Source organism: Cupressus sempervirens, chromosome 9 (assembly GCF_028749045.1).
Source record: "Cupressus sempervirens isolate cs-2001-9-10 chromosome 9, ASM2874904v1, whole genome shotgun sequence".
Classification (NCBI taxonomy): domain Eukaryota; kingdom Viridiplantae; phylum Streptophyta; class Pinopsida; order Cupressales; family Cupressaceae; genus Cupressus; species Cupressus sempervirens.
The window spans coordinates 506974596-507002470 of record NC_143126.1 but is presented as its reverse complement, the minus strand read 5'-3'; the positions used below and the strand labels follow the sequence as shown (position 1 = coordinate 507002470).

At 35.2% G+C, this 27875-nt stretch overlaps 1 protein-coding gene across 6 annotated transcripts in view; it reads left to right on the top strand.

The window, feature by feature from the left end:
- The first annotated feature begins 8575 nt into the window (after nucleotides 1-8575).
- Nucleotides 8576-27875, top strand: part of LOC149539565 (Thioredoxin superfamily protein) — a 34662-nt gene continuing 15362 nt past the window's right edge. The window contains exons 1-4 of one of the 6 annotated variants that reach the window (XM_089800800.1): nucleotides 8576-8632; nucleotides 9032-9071; nucleotides 27016-27193; nucleotides 27341-27366. In XM_089800800.1, coding sequence (XP_089656926.1) covers nucleotides 27035-27193; nucleotides 27341-27366 — 185 coding nt within the window. In that variant the 5' untranslated portion in view covers nucleotides 8576-8632; nucleotides 9032-9071; nucleotides 27016-27034. Of the gene's footprint in view, nucleotides 8790-8982; nucleotides 9072-27015; nucleotides 27194-27340; nucleotides 27367-27875 lie in introns of all 6 variants that reach the window. The other 5 variants (XM_089800799.1, XM_089800801.1, XM_089800798.1 and 2 more) reach the window with 5 other exon arrangements.

Below are 27875 nucleotides of genomic sequence, written 5' to 3'. Positions count from 1 at the left end.
ATGCATAAAAAATAAGAATTTTAAATCGTGTCAATTATGTGTTACTTGATACCACATACAAAAAAACGAGCATCTCTAAACCCAAATAAACAAATCATTTGCATATCTATACCAATTCAATATTCAAGTTGGAAAACATAACATAATTAAATGGGTGGCATTAAAATTGAATTTTCTATAAGAACCCATTATGACCATGTTCACAAGAGCCAACACATTTAGTAACTTCACGACAGTTACTAAAACTACATAAGGCTTCTATGCACTAGGTTATTGAAAAAAACACAAAGAACCTTAAGAATTTATTTCCTTGACAGGTTGAGAGAATGCAGAGTAAAACAATAAATGGGCCAAAAAAATCTCCATATTTAAGATTAAGCAAGGGACAGAGCATTCTATTTATAAAATGATCCAACAAATGAGTTGATTAATCTCCAAATTTGATAGTAAGTAAGGGAATACACATTCTTTGTACCTCTAAATGTAAAGGAAAGCCTTAGGTGACCGCTTCAAATACTTTATCAAAATCTGTACCAAAAAAAGGTAGGCTTAGTTCCAGAGCAACAAAAGGATCAAACAAATTAAAATTATATTATACGGTATATCACTCTGATAGAATCTATTGAACAAAAAACATTGAGTGAGAATTGTCATTACTTCTTGCTAATAAGAAAATACACATTAGTTCTTTGCCACTAGTTACCACAATCTTTGGAATTTTCTGTGCAAAAAAGAAAAGAAAAAGACTACATGGGAAAAGGGCATCTACAAAAAGAAGTACAATTTTGATAGGGTATTTTTTTCCTTTATTTAGGGGAAATGTATGGTCTATGATTTCATGGGAATGGTTGAAAATTATTGAGATAATATTTATTATTAAAAGTAACCAAAAAACATAAGTCCCCATCATTAGAAGTAAGAGACTAATAATATAAACACAAACCTTGTTTGAGCTGGAGGCCCTACCTTCTAAGTGTTAGAAAGCATATGATAAAAAAATTATTTAATAAGTGCAAACTTTAATAAATAATTAAAAGTAGCTTATATATATATATATATATATATATATATATATATATATATATATATATATATATATAAGGTATTCAGTTATATATTGTCATAATTACAGTAAGCATTACAGCTTTCTTCTAGCAACTTTCTTTATCCTTCTTCGATAGAAAGAATCCCACATTTTTATAAGTAGGCTAGAGAGTGTCAATCAAAGGAATGATCGGTTCATAATTGACCCATGATGCAAGTCTGGATCTAGTAGTCGGTTCACATCAAGGACAACTGCAACTGAGTGTGGGGGGGCTAGAAAGTCTAGAGCGGTCACATGAATTCCAAGGTGAGGAGATCCTTTGCTATGAAAAAATCACTTAAATTAATATATATTGTTGTGTCTTCTTATATTCATGTTGATATAGTGTTGTAACAACTTTAGTTGTATAAATGTAGTTTTCTAATCTCTTTATCTTGCATTGTGTAGGCAATTTTTTTGAGTACACCAAAATTTATGTATATCCAATCTAAATATTTATTTTTAAAAAAACTACAGGTATGCATATGGGGTTTTTTTTTCAATGCATTATTTTAACTTCTTTTTTAATACCCCACACAGGTATAAGAATTTTTTTTCAAATAAGTTTTATATAAATAATTATTACAAATAATGAGAAGTAGACTTTTTATTAAAAAGTGCTTTAGGTTGAAATTTGTAAGAGTTAGAGACTTTTGAGATCACAATTGTAACCTCAACTTTATAATAGTAGAATCTTGTATGAAAATTTCAATCTGTTCCTTTATAATGTAAAGAGTAAAGATAAACTATTTATTATTACAACTAACGAGAAATAGACTTTTTATTAACAAGTGCCTTAGGTTGAAATTTGTAAGAGTCATAGACTTTTGAGATCACAATTGTAACCTCAACTTTTATAATAGTAGAATCTTGTATGAAAATTTCAATCTCTCCCATTATAATGTAAAGAGTAAAGATAAACTATATTGATTTTATGTTTCAATTTCATGTCTTACAATGACAAGATCTTCCATTGAGTAATATTTAAAATGTTTTGATTAATCTGAAGTTATTCAACTTCAGTAACAGATGAAATAAAAAGAAAAGAGAGAAAATCTTAATCTCAAAATCCTTTTGTACTTAAAAAGAGTATGATGCCATAATAATTACAAACTTTAATAAATATGAGAACATGATCTGAATTACCTACTTTCATTGACGCAGTACAAGGCCAAGTGAATCCCCAAAGGAGATGACTAAGCCCTCAACAAATAACCACATAGTGGAAACACAACACACAACACACAACATAAGATCTGAAAGAAAAATCCAACTCTTTATTCATAAACAACTAGTTACATGCAACGTGTCAGGTTGTGATGCCTTCCCAATTATGACAAAATACAAAGTAATAGAATAACAATTCTGCAAGACCTCACAAGATCCAAATACTCCTACCCTAGCTAGCCCAACTTTGTATCATCACAACAATCTAGTTGAAAGCCCAAGCAAGATCTAAACTTGTGCTCACAACTCACCAAGTAATCTTCTTGTTTTCCAAGCCCACACTCAGCTACTAGCTCTGCTCACAAATTCACAACTCTAGATTCCTAATTGAATCTCTGCTTCTCCATGCACTGACTCCACTACCTAAACCCTCTTTTTACACTTCCATGACCACAACTCAGCCTGGTACAATAGAAACATCTAGAACCAAAATAAACATAACATGCCTTAGTCAACTTACAAAAATCATTAAATGCACATAGGAGAAAGAACCAAGACCCAAATAGGTACTGTCATACCCACGATCAATCCACATCATGATCATGCATAACAAATACTAAATGCACTAAGTCAGCTAGTCAAAAATCCCAAGTGCACCATTTAGTGAGCCAAACTTTGAGTATCAACAACAACCATCGAGCACACCAAGTATACATAGAGCATATCGAGCAAGCATGTCCGCTGAGATCCCACAAGCATCACCAAGCATTGGTTCCACCGAGCAGGATATCAAAGAGCACCATAAGCATCACCGTGCCCTTCAGTCACTGAGCTCCTTGGGAAAAAAGACAACTAGGAACTACCCCAATAATGATCAAGCATCACATCTTCCTCAACCAAGTTTTCCTACTCTAAGGTCAAAACCACTCCAACATACAGGATTGCCAACTAGGATGCTATTGCATTAGACACCCCAAGTGTGAAAAAATGTTCTTAATAACTAGAAGAACATCTTCTAGGATTCAACACATAAATCCTAAATTGGCTCTTCACATACATGTCCTCTGACTCCTCAACTCACACACTCTTTTCCTTGTTCCATTTCTACAACAGACAACTATTTATTTTGCTTCTTCACATCCTTCCTTGGTGTGCCATAGGTTTGTTTTCCACGCCAATATCTAACCCCTTGAGAATCCTTTAATTCAGTTTGCCTATCAAAACTTAGGTTCTTCCTACCAAGTTTTGCATTTTGCAAAGGAATCAGGGAAAACTTCATGACACCCTTCTCAACAGTAAATACATTCTTGACGCAATCATGCACTGCCCTGTAATCATACTGCCAAAGTCTAGCAAGTAATATGTGACAACTACTCATGTCCACAATATCACACAACACGTGATCCACTTATTGTCCAGTCTACAAACCAACAAGACATTGCTCCCTAACTTCCAAAACATGTCCATCTTGCAATCAATTGATCCTATAAGGACTAGGATGTCTTACTCTCCTCAAACCAAGTTTTGAACCATCTCCTTAGCACTTAGATTATCATTACTACCACCATCTACAATCACATTCCAACAATTAGCTTTAGACTTACATCTAGTCTTGAAAAAATTCCTCCTCTGACAAGGTTCCAAGACCTTCTTACCAAACAATACTCACCGAGCCAACAAGTTATCCTCCAGCTCGGGCTCATTCACCACAAGAACTCTTTTATCACCAACCTTCCTATCAGCGTTGGGACACTTGAATGATCTATGTCCTTCTTCACCACATTTGAAGAAAGTACCTTTAAATAAACCTATACTTGATAAGTAGGAGATAATTTCCACAATAAGTGAAATTGTGATATTGCTATCAGGATTTAACTGTGTGATTTTTTAGTCAAAATCATTGACCCATGTTTCATGAGTAGTGATTCAACATGAATCCATCTCTCATGAGAATAAATGTAACACTTAGCACTCATTGGATCTAGGTGATGCTCGTAGGGGTGAAGCACTGAGACTTCCTAGGAGGTCACCTATCCCAGTACTACTCCAGCCTGAGCGCGCTTAACTACAGAGTTTCCTCCCACGGTTAAACCCAAAGCTTGCAACCCCAAACCTATACTTGTTCTTCTCCTCAGTTTAACAGGTTTTAGCCCATCCTCAACAATCTATTTATCTTTCACCAAGTGATCATGCTTCTCCTTCTCTCAGGAATTACTAGGATGTCTTCTCTTCAACTCATCTTCTGCCTTTAGAGTATACTAATAAGCATCCTCAACTGAGTTAATCTTCGATCAACATACCAATTTCATCTTGAATATTGAATCTTGAACCATTAATGTACATAACCACCTTTTCCCTAGACAATTCTCCATGTCCAAACCAAATTGTTAACTTGTAGAACTCCTCAGTATAATCATTCACAAACATATCCCTATATTTCAGACTCTACAATTTCTTTAATAACTCAAGTTCATAATCAACAGGAATAAACTTAGCCTTCAACTTAGTCACCATCAATCTCCCCCTAGTGATTTTTATTTCACCTTCCTCTTCTCTATCTCGTTGCAATTTGTTCCACCATAAAGCATCATGTCCTTTCAACTTAGTATGTGTTAGCCTCACTTTGAGTAGATCATTGATATCCTCTAACTCAAAGTAGTCTTCTGGTTCACTAATCCAATCATTCAGGTATTTAGGATTCAAAGTAGCCAAGAAATTAGAAACATCCATCTTATAATTCAACTGCAACCAAGCTTTAGACCTATCCAATCAACCAGTTTTGTCTTCCACAGATCTCTCCATGTGATTGATTTTGTCTTCACTACTCTATCCAACAACCTTGAAGTCTTTAGTAGATTCCTCATAACCATCTTTTGTACCTACATTCCTTGGTACACCAGATATAGCTCTCATGACCTCAATGACCATATCATTCTTCATCAATTCTGTCTCAGATATGAAATATGATCATTTTAGTTTTCACAGCGTCACAGAAATCTGTAGTCGCCCTAGGGTTCAATCTTCTCGGAGGCATCCTTCAAGATCTTCAAAAAGCCAAAGCAAAAAATCACCAAACCTTCACTCTGATACCACTTGATGCAGTGCAAGACTGAGTGAATCCCCAAAGGAGAGGACCAAGCCCCTAGCAAACAATTACACAACATATACACATCACACAACACAAGCTCTAGGAGAAAAATCTAACTCTTCATTCATAAACAACTAATTACATGCAATGTGCTGAGTTGTAAGGCCTTCCTGATTATGACCAAATACAAAGCAATTACAATGACAGTTTTGCAAGACCTCACAAGATCTACATGCTCCAACCCTAGCTAGCCCAAATCTGTAACACCACAATAATATGGTAGAATCCCCAAGCAATATCTAAATTTGTGCTCGCAAGCCACCAAACAGTCTTATTATTTCTTAAGGCCACACTCAACTACTAGCTTTTTCTCACAAATTCACAACTCTAGATTCCTAACTGAATCTTTGCTTCTCCATGTATTGACTCCATGGCCTAAAACACTACCCAAAGCCTTCTCTTATACTTGCATGACCACAAGTTGGCCTAGTATAAATAGAAACATCTAGAACCCAAATAAACATAAGATGTGTTAGTCGGCTTACAACAATCATTAAATGCATGTAGGAGAAAGAACTAAGACCCAAATAGGTCCTCTCACACCCATGATCAATCCATGCCACGATCACACACAAAACATATTAAATGCACCAAGTCGCCCAACCAAAACTCTCAAGAACACCATTTGGTGAGCCAAATGATTGAGTATCAACAACAACCACCAAGAATGCCAAGTATAAATTGAACAAGTGCATCTACCAAGCTCCCACAAGCATAACTATGCATAGGTTCCACCGAGCACCACAAGCATCACCAAGCCCTTCAGTCACTGAGCTTCTCGAGAAAAACTACAACCAAGAACTACCCTAGTAATGACCAAGCATCACCTCTTCCTCAATTGAGTTTTCCAACTCCAAGGTCAAAATCACTCCAACATACAAGATTGCCAACTACCCCAAAATGCTCCTTCATCATTCATAGATTCTCACAATAGTGTTGTATAAATTTTGAAAGTCTGCCCAAAAATAACTTTAGATGTTCTACTGAGAGTCAGAGAAAAATTTAAAACCTATAATCAATCTAAATTGAACCTGCTTCATTTTCCACACATATAATGTTCAACATATATTTATTAAAATGTATATGCGATTAATTGCCTATTATTTAACATTATTTAGTTAGTGAGATCCATTGACACTAAATGTTCCAAAGTCATGATATTTTTTAGATATGCTGGTCTCTCTCCCTAAAATAATTCTTCCTTGCTGACCAAGAATACTAAAAGAACTCTCATTGACCAAGATTTGAACAAATTAATAAGAGTTGCAGAGCAACATAGTTCCTACCAAGTGCAAGTAGGGCAGGAATAAAGTATCAATCAAGATAGCAACCTAAAGTAGAGAAATGTTGCCATCAAGATCTACAAGTTTTATAAGGAATCTCATGCCTCTAAATCCTCTTACTGTCTTGTATAATTGACCTCTATTCTAGCCACACCACTACCTTGTATAATTGACCCCTATTCAAGCCATGCAAAATGTAAAGAAAAATATCCACATGAATTCAGGTTTGCTTGGTCCAAGAGTAAGGAGGATACTATTGAAGCTTATGGAAGTTGGCTATAGGATAAACAATTGCATTTCCTTGAAAAGCTGTTAAACATTTTTTGAAAATCCATTATGAGCATAGACTAAAATCATTATAGTCTACATGAAAGTAAACACATCTTTGTGAAGCACTTTATCAAATAGTTCATGTGCCTTGGATAAGGTTCCACATTTCCTATAATCATTTGAGACTACATAAAACACATATTTGTGAAGCCCTCTATACTATTGCTATCATGATTCATGACAATGAATGAACACTTAACACTTATATTTGATCTAGGTGATAAGGGGTGAAGTATTGAGACATCCATCCCAGTACTATTCAAGCTTGAGTGCACTTAATTACAAATTTTCCTCCATGGTTAAATCCACTCAGCTTACAACCCCATTTGCAAAATCTTCACCAAGTGTTGTGTCATATGAACCATTCATTAGAAAGCCCCTTAAGCTCATCAATTGATAAGTAGGAGATATTTTCCATAGCAAGTTAGATTGTGATATTGCTATTGGGACTCAGTTGTGTAGTTTCAAATCAAACTCATTGACCCATGTCTTCATGAGTAGTGGTTTATGGAACCCATCTCTCATGACAATGGATGGAACACTTAACACTCATTGGGGTGAAACAATGAGACATCGATACTTCCCGAGAGGTTATCCATCCCAGTACTACTCCAACTTGAAGCAAATGGGGTTAGAAGTTGAGTGGGTTCAACCATGGAAAAACTTCATAGTTGAGTGTGCTCAAGTTGCAGTAGTACTAAGATGGGTAACCTCCCAAGAAATCTCGTTGCTTCACCCCTCATCACCTAGATCAAATGAATGTTAAGTGTTCCATTCATTGTCATGAATCTTGATAGCAATATTACAACTTTAAATATGTTTATTGTAAGACTAATTATACGTGAGCAACTCAAAACATTAATTCCTTGTTAATGCTGATGGGCATTCTAGAATGGCAGAATGGGGGAGTGGGATGGTGTGGGCGTGTTAATGTTAACTTTTATTCTTCTTCAATAAATTTGACAACTGTCCACATGTCAAAAGTTTAAATCTTATTATAAATAGAATATACTTTTAAAAGTATTTTAATAAATATAACATAAAATATCCATTAAAAATAATATTTGTAAATATAAATCATCCATTTTTAAAGAAATTATAATAAAAAAGCTTAAATTAGTAAAAATCTAAATAAATGGAGATAAAAGAAATATAAACGATTTTAGATGTAGTAAATTAAATTATAATTATTTTGTAGTGGATATCTACCAGTATTTTTTTACATAGATTTATTTAAGATATCTATACTAGTCTAATAGAGAGGGACTAATAAAACTTAGACAATTAACCCAATAAACCAAAAAAAAAAAAAAAAAAAACAAATAATTCCCGTCCACAATGGGTGCATATCAAATGACTTTATGAATATAAAATCTACAATCTCCTAATTTAAAATTTACAGACCAGTAAAATTATTATATTTCCCTATTTTGCATATGATAATTGATCCATTTTAGAGACGGAAGTATTGCTCTCAATAGAGGAATAAGTAACATTAATTATAATAATGCCAGAATAAACTTTCCTGGGCGGAATAAAAACAATTCTCGCAATTAGCCTGCTGGTGGCAATTTGCCTTAATACTTTTCTTCATATCTCGGAAAGAGAGAATTACAGCAGGTGGTCAATCTTGCTTTAATACCTCTCTGTATTCTCAGAACGAGCAGAATTGAATCATACAACAATGGGCAGATAGGGTATATTTTGTAGCAGGTCTCACCCAGGGAGCTGTCTCACACCTGGAAATACAACTTATTCGTCCCCAACCTGAAACTAAGTTTTAACTCGCAGCCAATATATTCGTTTAAAAGACTGCAAAAATCTTGTCTCAAAACTTAATAATCTAGGCTTTAAAACCTCGATGTGTTTATATCTACTTTTCGTTTATTGTGAATAGATTGAAGCAGCAACTACAAGTAGATTGATAGGTTTTGGTTCGTCTCCTTTAAAAGAAATTTTTGCTTTGGTAGGGTTTTGCAACATTTTCTTTCGCAGACTCTGATCGTTTTCTCTCATCAGCATCGTTGACAGCACAACACAGATTGTGCAGAATCTCGAGGTAAGTTACTTGCCACGTATTCAGTGAGTTTTCTTTTTGGGAATTTGTACGCGGCTGGATCAGTCTTTTAATTGAGTTATATTTCGTTCTTAAACAGTTCTTTGTTATCTGATATACGAAGGCATTGTCTTTGTGTTTATATCTACGGCTGTTATGATGTTATTGCAATAGTTAGTGTTATCTCTATTTGTTTCTTTACGTGGAATATTTTGAGCAGTGAATGGATCTTGCGTTTCTTGAGATTATTATTGTGCCAATTTCCTTGACAGAATTATCATATATGAACCGATGACGGCTAGCACTGATTCTGTGAATGCAATTGTTGTAAGAGCTTTTTTATTATAATAATAAAGATGATACTATCGTCCTCTGTTAAACTCATTACATTCTTTTTCACAAACTTTATACAATGTACAGCCTATTTCTGCATAGGTTTGTGCCATTATACTGATTCTTGTACTTTAAGACCAAGCATCACAAGGTAAGCAATTGGGGTGACACAAAATATTAAAATTTCTGTTGAATAAGTGACAAAATGCTTAGTTTTCCACATGGGTACGTCCTCATACATGGTTGGTTCATAGGTACCAATATGCTTTTGATACTATTATATTCTTTTCTGAAACCATATGTCTATGTTACTCCATCAAAAGGGATGATACATTTGAGAGATCATCTTTCCGCAGACAAATAGATCATCATCTCTGCTTTTGCATCAATTTGAAACAATTCAACATCTTTTATGGAAGTGATTCTACACATGATGTGTTTGGCAGATCTATCGTTGAAGTATCAAGTTTCTGTAATTGCAAAGAAGAATTCTCAATTCCCCCTCTAAGAATTTGGTTCAAGTCTTTTTTATGCCAAAAAATTACATGGTGTGGCATTTGTCTCTTGTGGCCTCTATCGTCCAGATTTCTTCTCCCACTGTTATTTTACATTGCAAGACACACAAAGAGTCTTGTATAGTCTTCCTTTTATGCACCTCTAGAAGGTTTTAGTTGCTTTTCAATGCAGAAAGGTGTACTACATTGTTTCTTCCTGATGTCATTTAACATAGTAATGTATGTGAGCTTTAGCTTCTTCAGTTTTACCCTGACTCGGGAGATCTGGTGGAGAAGTAATCGACTTCATACTTTCTGCTTAAAGCATTTTTACTTTCTAGTCCAATATACTTTTGTACTTGTGCAACTATTAAGTGTTAGCTCATGTGCCCTTGTTTGTTATTTAATTGATGTAAATTACGAAACTCGTGTCCAAACTTGTTGTACATTACCTTAGTTGCATTAAAGAAGAATGATTTGTTTTATGTTACTACATCTTCAATGTCTCCAAATAGGCCTCAAAAAATCTATTTGCATTTTAGCAAAGCATTTTGGTGGAGTAACCTTGGAAGCACTAGGTAAATTAGCTTGTTCACTCTTACATATCTTGGTCTTTGGACATGATGGACCATCCTCAAATTTCGAAGTATTTTTTATTTTTTAATCTCCAAAACTTAGAATTTTTATGTTTTAATATCCAAAATCTAGAAAAGAACCTTATGTTGAACAAGTTATTCCATTCTAGTTTGGCGTGCTTACCTAGTTGTCCTCTAGGTGTGTAAATTCACAAAGTCTAAAAGAACCACTAACTCATTACACTTGGAAAATCCAGGAAGACAATATAATGCCTTGACCAGCAATTGTGTTTTCAATGGCCATGAAATACCATTGGTAGGTACCATAGGTTGCAAATCCTAGGCCCTCAACGGTGGGTAAGAGGCTGTTCTATTGGTCAACCTCTGGTAGCTATCACAGAGTGTAAGCTGGACGGTGCTGGTTGTGAGATGGCTCCTAGATTTACATTCAAAGATTACTTTAAACAACAATACAATGATCAAGCAGGTGTTTCTTTTACAATACAAATGAGTTACCAGTTCTGCTTGTATATATAATAGAATTACATAGCTTTCTAATCCAAATTATGTCAAAATTTTATAGCTTTGTCAAATCTTGTTTCTCAACAAATCTCAGATCACTCCATAAAGTTCATGGTCATCCGCATGTAATAGTAGCACCTGCCTCAATGCTATGTTGAAAACCTCCCATTATTACTCTTGACAAGACACTTTTGTGACCTGACTTTATTCTAGAGAATAGATGTTAAAATAAAGATTATGTGCAAAATTTTTTACAGCACCAAGGCATACACCTTACTTGTACAACTTGTAAATGACACTAAGTTTTGAGTTTAGTGTGATGCCTTCCCAATCCTAAAACCAGATTTATGCTCTATACGACAAACGGCTCTGTTAAATAAGAGTGAAAAATAAAGTCATCTTGTCTACAACAATAAATATTTATTGCTTAATAAATCATAGTTCCATGGAGTTTCCTGATGTGGGGATGCAAGGTCATGGAGATGAGGGGACCAGAGGCCTAAATGTAAGAACAATGGTGTAGTGGTGGTGGGTGACGATGTTCATATCTGCAGGAGTCTCCTTGTGGGGAGATTACATCAAACATGTAATTGGCCTTTGGCCTTTCATATAACAGCAACTTCCTTTATCAATGAACATATAATCTGTATGTTAACAATCATGATTAAGTTGTGAAGAGACATGATGTAGGAGCATCCAGCGGTGTTAGGGCAATCCTGTATCACCCAAAAATGTGTCCAGTGATAGTTTCTGTTTGATGTGTTTGCATTTCTGGATACTCATTTTGACAAATTAGAGATTCGAATTCTCAGATTTCCACTGTTACTTTTTTGGGTCAGAATTTTGGCACATGTGAGATTTTTCAGCAAACGTGAAATGTAGGAAAATGAGCTGTTTTTTTGGAGGGCCATAATTATGAAGAATTAGAGGGTGTGAGTTGAAGGGAAGGTTGTAATTAAAAATTTAAACACTCTGACAAAAGAATCAGGTCAAAATGTTTCACTGTTTGAAAGCTATTGTAGCTGTAAGTTGCCCGAAGACCTCCTAGAAACCCTTCGAAGTCAGATTTGAGGCACTAAACGGCCTCAAAAAATGGGAGACAATCATAGGCTATCCACAGTGCTGTAGAGCACTCAGAGTTCTTTCTGATGATGTAAACAATTCATTAATCAGTGCCCCAGATCAAAAGTTATGCTTCTCGGAAGTTGGACCACTTTTTCTGGAACCTTCTATTTTGGCACCTACTTTTAATTTGAATTCTAGATCTTATATTTTGGCACCCAACTGCCAATTGTCATAATGTAAGTTCCATGCTTGGCGCTAAACCTAAAATAGGCTATTTAAGGCCCATCCTTGTGGTGAAAAGGCAGTTTTTTTGGGGGAGTTTGTACTGTGAGAAGGGGTTTTCTCCATACTGTAATAATATTGTAGCGCACAGGGCATGTAGTTGAGTCTGTTTAGACTGTAGTGCATGTATTAAACTCTTATTTCAGATAATAGCAATTTCCATTTCTATTGTGTTAATCTTTGTCCCAAGTTGTTCCCTCATCAAGACAAGATGTTAACCAGTTGTCAATTACAAGTTGGAGATTAAACCTAATGAACAGACATGATTAATACAGCCAGTTACACAAACTGATCTGGATTATAGCGATTAGTAATTGTTATGAAGAGAGGTGATTGATAGACATGTAAAAGAGACACATATGTTTGCTGGAGAAGATATTTATATTGTAGAAGATTGATCACTTGAGAACCGCCAAAGACACACACACACACATGGATATATATATATATATATATATATATATATGTATGTGTACACTATCAAATTAAGAGCAGGTCGCTGAGTAACTAAGTAAAAAGACAAAATATTTAGAGATAGTGTACAGATTGACATTCACATTACAAGCAGATCGATTGTACAGGAAGATACTTACATACATATATATATATATAGAGAGAGAGAGAGAGAGGAGAGAGAGAGAGTATCTATCATTGTGCAAGCAATGGATGCCTAAGTCTGATGAATTATTGTGACGTATACAGAGGTGGTATTATCACTAATTTAGATTGGCCTAGTTGGCTAAATTGTATCAGACTGCTGCTCTTCACATTATATATATATTATTATTGTTGGTGGGTTTTTCTCCCTCGAGGAGGAGGCTTTTCCCAGGGTACATGCTGTGTTTATTAGTTTGAATTGTCTCATATTTACATTGCTATTAACCTGATCTAAAAACAACAGTTGGAGGGCAGTACTGATATACAAATTGAGATGAATTGAAAACTTCCAAGGGAAAATCTGCAATATAACATCTTTTGTGGGTGACCCATGTAAGGAAAACTTATTTTCACAAAGTTAAAAGGTTGCATTTAGTATGTAATGGCACATGCCACATAGCAAGTGACCCAGCGGCATCTGTGAGAGAGGTGGTGATGTTGACGGTTATGTTTCCCCCAAGTCCCCAAGTCTCGGAAATGTCCCCGTACATGGGACATAGCTTTTTTTTTGGAGGGATGCATACCCATGAAACATGCAACACACAATAAACATAATTATCAAAGGTGTGTTCATTTAGTAAAGAAGAGCCCATAGTCTTTCCTTGCTAGCCTTTACATTATCCTTAGCAAATAAATTGTTCGCATCAAGAAGTTCTGGTCTGATCCATTCATTATTTAATTTGTTTAAAGAAGTAAACTAATATATCATTAGTATAGATAGCTTACATATTTTTATATGAAACTGGTTGCATTTCAAAACTGCAAATAATAAAATTCAAAATTCAAATAAAAATTGTTGTGAAGTGATTGCTTAGGAAGTATAATCTGAGCCCGAGATACACCTGGGGTATTGATAGTTTTCAGCGACTTCAAATTAGTGAATCTGTTTATTGTAATTTCCAAATACAGTTGTAACTAGTGACCTGCAAATAAAACTTCTGCATGTACTCTCAATGGGACCATAAGGTGTAACTCACTTTTTGTAATATCTCCAATTAGGACTTAACCCTACATTGCCCTGGAATTTCCAAATAACGTATAGATTATGTTTAAACTGCACATTGTCAATTTATATTTGGAATTAGAGCCTGCAACCAGGCTAGCTTTTTAAAAAAAATCTGAACAAATATAGGTAATTCCACAATGCTATAAAAAGAATCCTAAAAATCACTATAATCAGTGTAATATACAAGTAGGTTTCTCTTAAGACTTTGCCAATAAGTTAATAACGCATCCGCATAATCAAGTACTGTGGGAGATCACACAAGGCGCCTTGACCTTGTCCATCAAGCCCAGGAGCATGGATTGACACCCACCCTTTGGCCTTCCAGTCCCTCTCAGGTCGCTGCTACGGGAATAGATCTTATGCTACTTGCAATCCTTTCATATACCATATCCATACTCCATAATGGGACAGCCTAATGGTTGAGGTCTTAAAGGAATCTTTATTATCAGTATGAAAGGGTGAAATTATGAGCATATATATGGTTTGAAATTTGAATAGACAATGTTTTGGGTGGACGTGTCTCCTCAAAGGAGGAGACATGTCCACTCAAGACATGTCTCTTCCCTAACAGCGATTTGTTTATACAAACTAATTGACTACCGATCAGTGTCAATTATGATTGGTTTGAACTTAATCAAAACCTCTACACAAAGTTGCCAATCTCCAACTGAATTTAATCGGATTTCAATCTGATTACATATATGCAAATAGGCCGATCATGATTATGGCTTGATCAATATATGAACATGAAATGTCAATGAATAAATCTGTATGAACAGATCAATGATATACTTGTATAAAATCACAGATTTAGTGGATGACAAAATAATTGATCTGTATTCTAATATATGTGTGTACGTATTAATATAGGCTAAGTTATGTTGGCATGTATGCATGTATGTTATGTGCAGATCAAGAGTAATTTAATTTTTCTGAACGGAGCTATTTCTTCAATAGTTATTATAGTTATAAAATAATAAGGTCACTAAGAAGGGATGTAACATATGCCCTCCATCATCGTTGATGATTATTTATGCCATACAAAGCGAAATCTAACATAGTTCAATACATGAATTCCAAGATTTTTAGAATAAATGGGAAAATCTCTAAAGGATCTCATCTCGATCCTCCCAAGTAGCATTGTCTTCCCCATATTGGTGCCATTGGACCTTACATTGGTTCACCTCATGGTTACGTAAGCACAACTCATGTACCTAAGCACCTTTAGTGGCTTTATCATTACCACTCCTAGATCCTACACTTGCAAGGAATTCTAGTCAATAACATGCTCAAAATTTGATCTATATTTCTTTAAACAAGAGACATGGAAAACCTTGTGTAATCGAGAGAGATTTGGTGGCAAAGCAATTTTGTAAGCAATCCAGTTGATAACTTTGAAGGCCTTGACGGGTTCAATATATTGGGCAAAAAAGTTAGATGTCCTTCCAAAATCAATGGAGCTCTTGTGGGGGTTAACCCTAGGAATGACTCTCCAATCTCAAACTGTCTAGGTGTACGGTTTGCATCATCATAACTTTTCTGCTTGTCACTAGCTTCGGCTAGCTATTTCTTAATTAGTCGTATATGTTCTTCCATTTTTGTAAGCATCTCAAAGTCTAAGGGCTATTTTGTTCTCAAGTCTATCCCAACTGATAAGGGTTCTGCATTTCCTACCATATAGTGCCTTGAAGGGTGCCATCTCAATGGCTGATTGGAAATGTTGTAGACGAATTCTACCAATGGTAGGTAATCTTCCCACTTGTACTCTTGGTCAATGCAATTTACATTTAGTAGATCTTTCAAAGCTTGATTAAGTTTTGTCTGTCTGTTTGTCTTTGGATGATATGTGGAACTGACTTCAACCGAGTCCCCACTACTACAAAGAGTGTTTGCCAAAATCTGAAGGTTATTCTTACATGTTTGCCTAAGATGATTTTCTTTGGTATAACATGTAGTCAAAAAATTTCTTGTACAAAATTCTTGGCCAAGATAGGAGCTCCATCTGTCAAATTTTTGGGAATGAAATGAGCTACTTTAGTCTATCTGTCCACCACTACAAGAATGGGTTGTGTCTAGTCCAACACATAGTATTGTGCCACTTCAAGTCTGGAATGACATGGGGTTGAAGTGAGCTTGCTGGGTGTTGGTGTTGAACTTTACTACTCTGACATTCAAGACAACATGTTGCAAACCCTGGCAATACCACTTCTCATTCCTTTCTAGAAGTAATAAGGTTTAAGATTAGCTAACATTCTTGCAGCATCAAGATGCACTAAATAAGTTATAGAATGAGCTTTGTTAAGTACTAGCCTTCTTAGCTCAGAAAGATTTGGTATGTACATCTTGCCTATATACCTCAATATATCATCTTGCGCAATCTAGAAGCTCTCATATCTAGACTGTCGAGGATCCTTTTGTAATGTTGCTTTCACTTGGTTGTAGAATTTGTCCCCTTGTAAATTTTGAAAGATTCAAGTACTGAAATTGGTTCCAATTGTTGTCATTGCTGAGATATGTCTTATGCGGCTTAAAGCATCGGTGACTTTTCTTTCCTTTCCTTCAATATAACCACTCTTGAAGTTATTGTCTAAAATCAATTCCAACAACCTCCTTTTTTGAGCATTCAAGTTGGATTGAGAGAAAATGTATTTTAGGCCTTGATGATCTGACCTTAGTGAAAGGTTTTTCAAAAGGTAACACCTCCTTAATTGTAGGGCATGAACAATAGTGGCTAATTCTAGGTTGTCAGGTGCATAGTTTTGCTCGTAGCTCTTTAATTTCCCTAATTTGTAGGTAATCACCTATTTGTCTTGCATTAATACCCCTCCTAAACCTTCGTCAGAGGCATCAATAACTGCACCAGACTGTCTCGGTGGGTCAAGAACCTTGAGTATAAGTGTCGCGGTCAAGTTCTCCTTTAAATATTCTAAGGCCTTTTGACACTTATCAGTCCATTTGAATCTTTTACCTTTTCTTTGAAGAGTAGTAATTTGGGCATGCAATATGGGACAAATTCATTATGATTTTTCAATAATATCCTGCTAGCCCCATGAAACTGCTTACTTCCAGTACATTTTACGGAATGGGCCATTTCATTACAGCTTTAATCTTGCTTGGGTCTAGTGCAATACTCATTGCTAAGATGACGTGCCCTAAATACTACACCTCCCTGCACATTTGAACAACTTCACATATAATTTATGTTCACTTAACTTGAATGATGATTTACAAATGTCGGTGGCGTTTCTCTTCATTTTTGGAATAAATCAAGATGTCATCAAGAAATACTAGAACAAATTTATCAAGACAATCCTAAAATATATTGTTCATCAGATTTATCAAGGTGACTAGAGCATTGGCAAACCTAAGGTAATGCAGTAAGTTCATATGACCGTAATGAGTCTTGAAAGTTGTTTTATAGATATCTTCCTCCTTTAAGAATTGATGATTGCTAGGCTGTAAACTTATTTTAGAAAAGACAGCTACCTTTCTTGTTTGGTCAACAAATCATTGATCTTGGGTAATGGGTATCTATATTCAATGGTGACCTTATTTAGCATCCTATGGTCAATGCAAAGGCAAAGAGTTCTATCTTTCCTCCTCACAAATATCATGGGTGTGCCCCAAGGAGATATGTTTGGTCTGATTAGTTCCTTGGAAAATAATTCTTGCAGCTATGCCTTAACTTTTGTAATCTGGACTATAGACATCTTGCAGATGGCCTTAGATATAGGCTCAGTTCTAGGTACTAGATCAATGGAGAAGTTAAATACTCATTTAGGAGCTAACCCTAGTGATTCCTCTAGGAATACATGTTGAAAATCCAATAGGAGAGGGTATTTCTTTGTAACTGATTTTGTCATAATGCAATGTTCCGATATTTGAGTTGTAGTCCCATAAAGCATCCCATAAAGCATTTTATCGTCAAGATAGACCATTTCCTTTGGTTCTCCCATCTCTTCCATCTTAACCATAAAGATCTGACATCCTCTTCTTATGCTTCTTTTAAGGTGCATAGCTGAAGTTTGTTTCACTTGAACTCGGCATATGCCTTGACTAATGACCCTATTTCCGTTATTATCCAAACACTCCTCTTGCTTGGCAAAACAATCTGCTTTTGCTTAATGTCTCCACCACAAGTTCATCCCAAGAATTACATCATAGGACCTAAGGGAGCCGCATATAAATCAACTTTGGTAACCTTGGCTTCTAACAAACACTGTTCTACCATTGCCCTCAATTGCTTGACATACTCAATTGACCAAATTTTTTCTAAAACTCCAGCTTAGGAAATTTATTCAATATTCTAAGAGATATAAAACATTATGTTGCTCTAGGGTCAATAAGTATTGAAACATAATTTCCATAGAAAGTACCTCTATTTTCTATGGGGGTGTTTTGGTAGTCGTCTTGCCTAGTATCTACAACAACATGAATCCTTTGCCAAAATGCTATCTATTGTGGTTGTAAAAGGTTCCTCTGGGTTTGGTTTCTAGGCATCTTTGTAGGGCATTGATTAGCATAGTGGTCCCTATTACAAAGTAATTGGTAAATATTTGCTTGTTATTAATAGTGATCAAGAGATCAATTAATACAAGAGAAATGAACTATGTTTCCTTAAAAAACGATCGTAAAGAATAGAAACATTCTATTCTAGCTAATAGAAAACTAACAATTAACTACAGGCTAACTAAATATTAGAAACATTCTGATATTTACAATAGATTACAAATAGATAACCACTAGATACTAAACATAGATAATATAAACTATCTATTATTGTAATACCCTCCGTTAATGGTTAATCTATCTAGAGCACGACGTAGTCAAAAGGCGTAAAAGGTAGATTCTGTTTGCTCAGTGTGCTCCGCACTGTTCATTGTGGGTTACGAACCAGCTTGCTTAGATAGAGCAGCTAAGCACTTCCAACATTTAACCTTCATGTGCCCATACTTGTGGTAGTAGTTGCATTGAATGTTCTTTTTCCTGGAGCCTTCTGAAGTTGGAGCAGAGAACCTCTGCTGAGAAGACTGTTGTGAATGCGACTTGCCCTTATCCTTCTGAAAGGATTCATCAACAAAGGCTTGCTTTGTGGAGGGGGAGTTGAAATTGCTACCGAACTATTGTTTCCACCGATCTTGCTGAAGCAGAATTGTGCAAAGATCTGTGAACTTCAGCAACACCAATAATAGTGATGTGGAGAGTCTCGATAAAATGCTCCTAGGACTTGGGCAAACTTTTGGGGGTTATGACCACAATGTCCTCTTCCTCTGTCTTGTGTCTAATGGCAAGCAACTGATCACAGATTTCTTGAATCCTATTCAGCTATTCCTGGAGCGATTTCCGCACATCCACGATAATAAAAAACAGAGTGTTCTTGAGAAAGAAGGCTCTGCTTTTGTCTGAAGTCTCATGAAGTTTTTTGAGATGCTCCCATATCTTGATAGTTGTTTTGCTGAATGGAATTTGAGGGAGCTGATCATCAGCTATGAATAATTTGAGAAGCATCACCGCTTCCTGATTATTTAGATCCCTATTTTGATTAGTATTCCAATATTTATAGATTATTAGTATCCGCTACTTCCATGTGCCATAATTCCAACCATTGAATTTTGAATTGCCCTCGAGCAAAATAGTAGTCAAAGTTGATGACGTTGCATGTTTTTCAGTGAAAAAGTGTGAAAATCTCTGAGGGCACATACTTTGAGTCAAAAAACAAAAGACCCAAAAAAAATGAAGGGGTACCTAGAAGAGCTCGAAATACCTAGAATGAATATGTTGTCGCATTTTGGTTCCATTGGCTCAAAAATCGAAGCACCTAGAAAAAATAGACGTCAATCCAGTTGAGCTCTTAGAAAACCCGTCAATAATTTGTAATGTTTTTTTGGATCCGATACAGAAAATTAGGGTTTTGACCAAAAATGGCCCTGGCTGCAAAAACCCCAAAATAATGGTGGGAATTGAAGAAAAACATAGTTTATGGGCGCAAATCTGTTACCGAGGGTCTTAGAAACCGTAGACGCCTTCAATGGAGTAGAAAAAAGTGAAAAACAATAATTGTTTTTCAGAAAAAAATGTCCTCATGAGTAGATCCTGTCTGCAAAAAAATGGTGCCCAGAAGTCACATATTTTGCAGAAGAAGCAAGCTCAGGTTGCAGATAAACTTAAGGCAAAAGATGATGTCTACAACACCCACGGCCAAACTGTAAAAAGAAATGCAGTACCCATGACCAAAGTAAAACCGATGCCCAACCAGAAACCCTCTTCGGGTTTTCCAAATCATAGCCCCAAGAAAAATTGTTTTTCACAAATCCAGGGAAAATTTCATTTGAAAATTTTCAATAAAACGAAAGATTTTTTTGTGAAGTATTTGCTCTGATACCATATTACAAAGTAATTGGTAAATATTTGCTTGTTATTAAATAGTGATCAAGAGATCAATTTATACAAGAGAAAGGAACGATGTTTCCTTGAGAAACGATGGTAAAGAATAGAAACATTCTATTCTAGCTAATAGAAAACTAACAGTTAACTACAAGCTAACAAAATATTAGAAACATTGTAATATTGACAATACATTACAAATAGATAACCATTAGATACTAAACAAAGATAATAGAAACTATCTATTATCATAATAGTCCCCTCCACAAGTAAAGAATCCTCTTGCTGATCCTTTCTTCTCAGGATGTTTGGAAGCCCCATCACCATTCTTGTGATATCCATTTCATCCTCTTTTGTCCTTGAAGTACGAGTTATCCCCCTTGAATCCTTTTCTTGTAAAAGAGTGAGAATTTTGTTTCCAGTCAATTTTTTGTAAAGATTCTGAAAATTCTTTGAACCAGACTTTTATTTCGTTCTTTGATTGCTGACAATGATCTTCTACGTTCTGAATATGATGAAGTTTACACTTATAATTCTGATCTGAGAATTATATATCTACAAATAGATCAGTGTAATTTATTGCTGAGAAAATAACCTTAATGGTGTAATATATGGGGAACAACGAACTTCTCTTATGCTGATATAATAAGTAATAATTAACCTTGTGACTGAGAGTATCTTCTGAACTTTGACTGCAGGGTATTGGTGCTTAGAAGTGCAGACTTAATTGTTTCTGTGTGTTCTCTAACTGCACCACTAACCCTCCTATATATCCCTACTAAAGGGTATGTCCCTCAAAGAGACATATCCCTTCCTAAACTAGCACTAACTATACTCCTCTTAAGTCGGCATCTGGGAAAAACAAATATAATAACACTTAACTAACTATGTATTAGTTTAATTAAGCATTATAATGTTGCTTCATGAGAGGTCGACAGCTCCTATAGGAAGAGTTATATCTAATATAATGCCAGTTTAGAGATATATATATATAAGAAGAGGAAGTACAGTCTGTACTATCGGACCTGTAGGTTATCTGTTTAATATTCTTAACATTTTTTGCTTCCCTCAATCTCCGGTAGCATTATCATCTTTGACTTTCTGTCCCCGATGTACTGCTCTTTTATAAGCTTCGCCTATAGTGTGGGGCATCAATACATCCACAGGCCCTCTAATGCAATGGTTGAGCCCCATGATAAATGTTTGCACACAAAATTTTTTATCCTCTTGGTATTGAGTAACATATTTCATTCTCCTGCACTTGTACGCTGATGATACTCTTTCCCTGCTCACAGGATGATTTTCCTCCTACTTTCATTGACAAGGGTGGATTAGATATCCTTACCATTGAAATAATTTCAATTTCCAAACTAATCATAAATTTGCATAAATAATTCATTTTCCTATTTTCCATATGAGAAGATTAAATTCCTTCTATAGCAACTTTATGTTTAAATCCACATAATCAAAATTAACAGAATTTGCATTTCTATTCTCATTAGCAAATTCCTACAGCTGAATTTAACCGAAATCCATTTAACTGTGAAAGTCACATTTCACAGGAATTAGTTATTATAATTTTTAAATAATAAGGTCAATGGGAAGGGATGTAACATTAGCATCTCTAACTTCTGTCATCTGTTTATCAGTGCACACTTGGCTGTCCTCAATGGATTGCTCATATGCCGATAGAGGGCTGCTGGTTGTATCTACAAAATCTGAATTGTGTTCCCTCTTGTCCTGCCTTATTGTGTCTTCGACAAAAGATACTCTATAATGTTGAGGGTCGCATGCTAGCCCATGCATCCTGGGATGCTAAGATGCTTCCTCCTAGAATTATACCATCACTTGCATAATCTTTATCTTTGTTAATCTCAAGACCACCAACAAAGAATTTTGAGCAATTCTTACCAGAAATTATTTTTACTTCATTCTCTTTCTTGCTCTTTATAGGCTACCCTATAACCTGTGAATTAATTTTCTCTTCATTCATTGGCTTCTTTCTGAGTGCTGGTTCAATATTTGTTTCCTAATCACCCGCTTCAACGGCATCTTCAACATGTTTCACTTCTTTCTCAATGTTTTCTTTTTTATCTTTTGATTCTTCTTTTTATCTTTGCCGCTGACATCAACTTGTAGATACCAAATCATCATCATTAACATCTGGTATATCCTTTAATTGTGTGAAAGACACAAGGTCACTTATCTCCTCAGAAAGAGTACAATACTTATGGTGGTTGCTCATAATTGCATCATTGGTTGCTTTGACATGAGGCCTCTTACTTGTACTTGTTGATGGAGATGAAACCTTGGAGTGCCCAGTTTTGCTTGAATGTACATTATCTAAATGCTGCAGTTTCTGATTGTTCTGTTATTGTTTTTCTCTTGGTCCCTTAGACTGTTGGTCTCATGGAGGTCATTAAAATTCCTTCATTCATTCAGTCATTCTTAACATTGTAGGTTTGTCCCCCCTCCTAGCTAGGTACCTTTTCCTTCATTGGTGAAGTAGAAAGGAGAGCATGTAATGATCTTCCATCGTAACTCTGGCTATCGATGTGAAAATTCTGATTTGCAACTGAAAAGCTGAAATGCAACTGGAAAGTCTGACATGCAACTGCAGAAGCTGAAGTGCAACTGAAAAATCTAAAATGCAATTGAAAAAGATGACATGCAACCTCACAGGTTGGCAAGATTTGTGGTTCTAATACCACTAAAATACCCTTTTCTCTGTTCTTTTCAAACTTATGCAATATACTACTATTTGCTTAAATGAAATTGATTTACAATAGTAAGAATTTGATTCACAAGTTCAAACAGATAAAAAACCAAGGCATGATGAGCAATTGTTATTGAATTTTCTTGAGATTTCAGGAAACTAATTACATGGTATGTATTTGTGAATAATCAATTCCAAAGTTGATTATTAGATCACAAAAGTATCTTGGGTTATTGCAGATTGTCTAAGTTGCCGGTTTGGGTTTGGGTTCAAATTTGGGTTTGGAGAACTGGGTTGAAGGTATGACAAAATTTTAAAATGGGGTTTGCGTTCGTTAATACAAAAACATGTAAAAATTATATAAACGCGCGCGCACACACACACACACACACACACTTAAGCAGCCTAGAATCGTGAATTAAGATTAGAATGTCACATAGTATCATAAAAACAGTAAAAACATCACAAACTTGTAATCATAGCATCACACCAACATCAAGATTTTAAAATAATTATATTGAGTTCAACTATCATTGTTTTGACTTTCAACAATTGAAACTTTATACTAAGTTTCAATCATCTAATGGATTATCTAATCTTCATCATCACCATCTTCTTCTTCTTCTTCTTCTTCTTCATCAAAAGCATTAATTGATTCACAAATAGTGCCAATACCAATGGGATCAGCTACACCAATAACATTCTTGCTTTCGAAGTCATTAAATGCTTATTACTTTTTCACAGTACAAAGAGCTTGTCTGTTTGTAATTAACATCCTACTTGAAAAATGTGAAAAAAGTAGTTTGCAACTCCCTTCACATAATGAAGATATTGTTTAATTTTTAAAACTTTAAACTATAATATATATCACTACAGAGAGCTTGCAATTAATCGGACAAGGGTCATTATCAGCAGTTGGATATAAACATTTCACTAGAAGAAATTTTGAGGGCTAGTTTATAATTTTGATGTAATAAATATCCGAACTTTAGCAAATTTTGTTTTGTAATGTTAATAATCTTATTATGTAATAATTGTTTCCTGCACTAAATTGTAGAATGTTTCTAAATATAAATCTACTTGGTTCACACTTTGTCTGCCTGGTTTGACTTGGTTTTGGCCTGGGCAAACCAGCTTGCCTGGCTTTGAACCCTGTCTGAACCCACAAGCGAACTGGATCCAAACCTGGAACTGGATCAAACCCTGTCCGAACTAGGGTCCTAGGCTGGCAAACTAGACTTAATAACAGATTTTCGATAATGCCTTCATGCTGTTTCTTTTGCTTTCAACTGCATGTATATTCACCATCAGAATGATGAGATTCAAGGCACTTGATTGCCATGATAATTCTTCCGAGTCTTCTGGGTTTGCATCCATAAGATTCTCTTCACAGGGTTTGTCTGGGAAGCTTTCTTGGAAAATTTTGCAGAGATAAAACTATTTGATCAGAATAGAATGAGTCCATCCTCAAACCCCAATTGATCCTTTTATAAAAATCTCTAGCCAAAAAAGCAGTTTGTCCCTTTAATGCCTTAAAGTGAATAATTAAGTGCCAAGAATAATAACTTTAGCTGTTTGCTCCTTGCACAATATTATTCTCATTATTCCCTTATTATATATTTTATTTTCTAAAATCCGGGATTTGAAGCCAGAAAATTCATCTGGATTAAGTATCAAGTAAAAGGGGACATTGCAAGTGCTCTCTCTCGATTGATGCCTCCTGTTTGATTCTTGATCCTGGCTTAATACCTCAGTCTCCTTTCCAAAATATGTGATCTTTGTAATGGCTCCTTTGTAAGGGGTCAAATCTCTTAAATACGCCCTTAAATTAACCGTTTGTTAATTAATTTCTTACAATTGTGCCTGTTAGAGATCAATGTCTTAGTTAAGTGTTTTTCTTTTAGATTGTTGCCTGCTGTTTACTCCTGATTGCTTTCTTCCAATAATCACCGATCATCAATCAATCATCGGTGTTTCTGCTTATTACTAAGGTTTCCTGCCCATTTTCTTTGACAAGATGAAATGCATACAAAATGAATGTGTCCTAAATGATTGGGGGCATGACAGTCTGCCTTTCTTGAGATTGCTTGCCCTCAAGTGATTCAGATCTGGATAATTGAAAACTTCTCCTCCCATCTAGCATCTTCAATGGTTAGGCCTTTCCATTTAACCAAGAATTTGGAAATGGTCTTATTCCTCAATCTCTTCTCTTGTACATTGAGAATGGTTTTTGGTTCCAATATTAATTTGCCTTCATCATCAAGTGAGGTTAGCTCCACATAGGGGGTAACATGTTGGTCTAACATTTTTTTGAGTTAGGAGACATGAAATACATTGTGGATTTTGCTGTTTTCTGGCAACTCCAATTCACAAGCTACTTATCCTATTTTTTTCAAGATTTTGTATGGTCCATAAATTTGGGGTTTGAGCTTCTCTGCTCCTCTGGTCTTAATAGAAAACTGCTTGTATGGTTTTAGTTGTATGAAGACTAAATCTCCAACTTCAAATGTTCTTTCGGTTTGGTTTTGATTACAGATCTTCTTTTGATGTTGTGCATGATGCAAGTTGTCCTTGAGCATGTTCAAGAGTGGATAAAAATGGATGGTTCTCCACCACAACATTGGGATTAGATGGGGGCATGTTGATTATTTTCTCTATGGCCTACGTACTTTTTTTGGCTTATTAATATATGCTATCACTTGCTTTGATAGCACAAGTACACCATTGTTTCTAGGGAAAGCTTTAATACTTTATCAAGGAATTCCATATAGTTGGGCTTTCACCTGACTATATGAACTTGAATACCTAACATCACCCACCTTGCGTATCCAAATATAACCCACACCTCCTAGAACCAACTATATTATATCAACATACTTTCAAATAAAAGAACTCATCTATTTTGAATTTAGGTCTGTTTCTGGAGCTAGACCTAACTGCCATTGTATTTCTTATGGCAATTATTTTATAAACAACACATTCAAAACAAATGAAATTTAGAAAATAAATACTTAATCCCAAAATAATATAAGTACAGGGATACATTCATAGAAAAAATGAAAGAACGGCTAAGCAAGAGAGTCTGTATATTATATTTGTTACTTTGTAAAACAAAAACATAGAAAATCAAAAAATATTACCTCATTTGAACAAAATATTATTGTTTCTTTTTGGCATTTAATGGACACTCGCACATGTTGGAATAGCAATGCAACCATTGTGGAACTGTTAATGATCACTCTTCGACTCTCTTTGTTGAATCACAAGGAAGAGTGAAAGTTGAGCCTTTTGAAATGGTTCTCTTTTACAATTAAAATAAGCTAAAATGAGTCCGTTTTGGTGTTTGAAATGCTTCAGTTGGCAAATTTAGGTTGAAGAATTCGTTATAGGGCAACCAGGTCAAAGATAAAGCTGAAAAGAAAAGCCAAAAGAAAACAAAACTGTTATAAATTAATAAGTTCTATGTGGGTTAGATGGGATCCTTTAAACCCTCCCCAAGTCCACTTAGACAAACTTAGCTCTGCCATTCTATGCCCTACCAGATTTAATAGGGGAATCAGACCAGATTCTGAATTCGGTTACCAGACTTGGATCTGGTAATATAGTGTATTTGTATAGTTGATGTATCCAATTGGGCAGTAAACTGTATCTTTGGGATGCTTTTGACATGATAGCATGACTTATGTCTTTTTCAATGATGTTGGCATTTTTTTAAGAGTTATGCCACTAACTTCGCTATCTCAGGAATACAACTATAAAACCCATTTTTAAATATAACATGTAACTTCTTTAGATGAAAGAATGGACATTTTAAACATTAATTGAAAGAAAATGAGAAAACCTTGCTTTTATATTTATATCCATGTTTACTAGATTAACATTGCTGCTCATTTTATCTTTTCTTTTTGTTTAGAATTTTTGTAGTTGTATAAATGGACACAAGTAAATCGTCAGATGAGAGTGGAAGTAAAAAGGGTTTGGAAGGCACAGGGTTGTCCCTCCCTGTGAATTTACATGGGAACTTAAAGAGTGTCCATGATGACAATGAACTTAAGGAAGTCTACAAGCATCTCAAGGCTACCAAAACTCCTGTAAGAACATATCTAGTGAAAATCTACAACTCTGCAATTTGTTTTTAACTTTTTATCCTAAGACCTAATTTTCAGCTGATGTTTGTTTGATGAGAAATACACGAACTTTAGTTTAAACTATGTTTGTATGGTTGCTATGTTGTGCAGGCGATTATCAGCTATGGAGCTTCCTGGCAAGTGAAAGATTCTTCCCAATTGGTTGATTCTTGTAAAAAACAAAAATATTAAAATAATGATTTACTTTTATCTATATTTTCTTTGGAAAACATAAAATATGGTCGAGGATGAGGTGCTGCTCTTATTCATCTTGCATATTTTTTTCAAAGTAATTGGTTCTTCTCTGTCCATAATGCAACAGACCTAGAATCGGCCCTCCTTGAGAGATGTCGCCTTCTTTGCAAGACTCACTCACAGTCTTCATGGACAGACCACTTACACTTTCAGTAGTCACAAGCCTTTTCTGTGCTCATAGCTCCTTCAAATACCTCTCAAGCAATGATCAGCAGTACACTTTCAATTGATGTTTTCTGAACTGATACTGATTTGCAACAATGAACTTGCCTCCCCTTATATAGTTTTGGCATGCGCATCCAAATTTCATTATTTGTCAAAGTTCCCATGCTGGATTTAATGTTGATGATTGAATACCTTGATCCAGTGATCCTCCCTAATGGTGCACTTA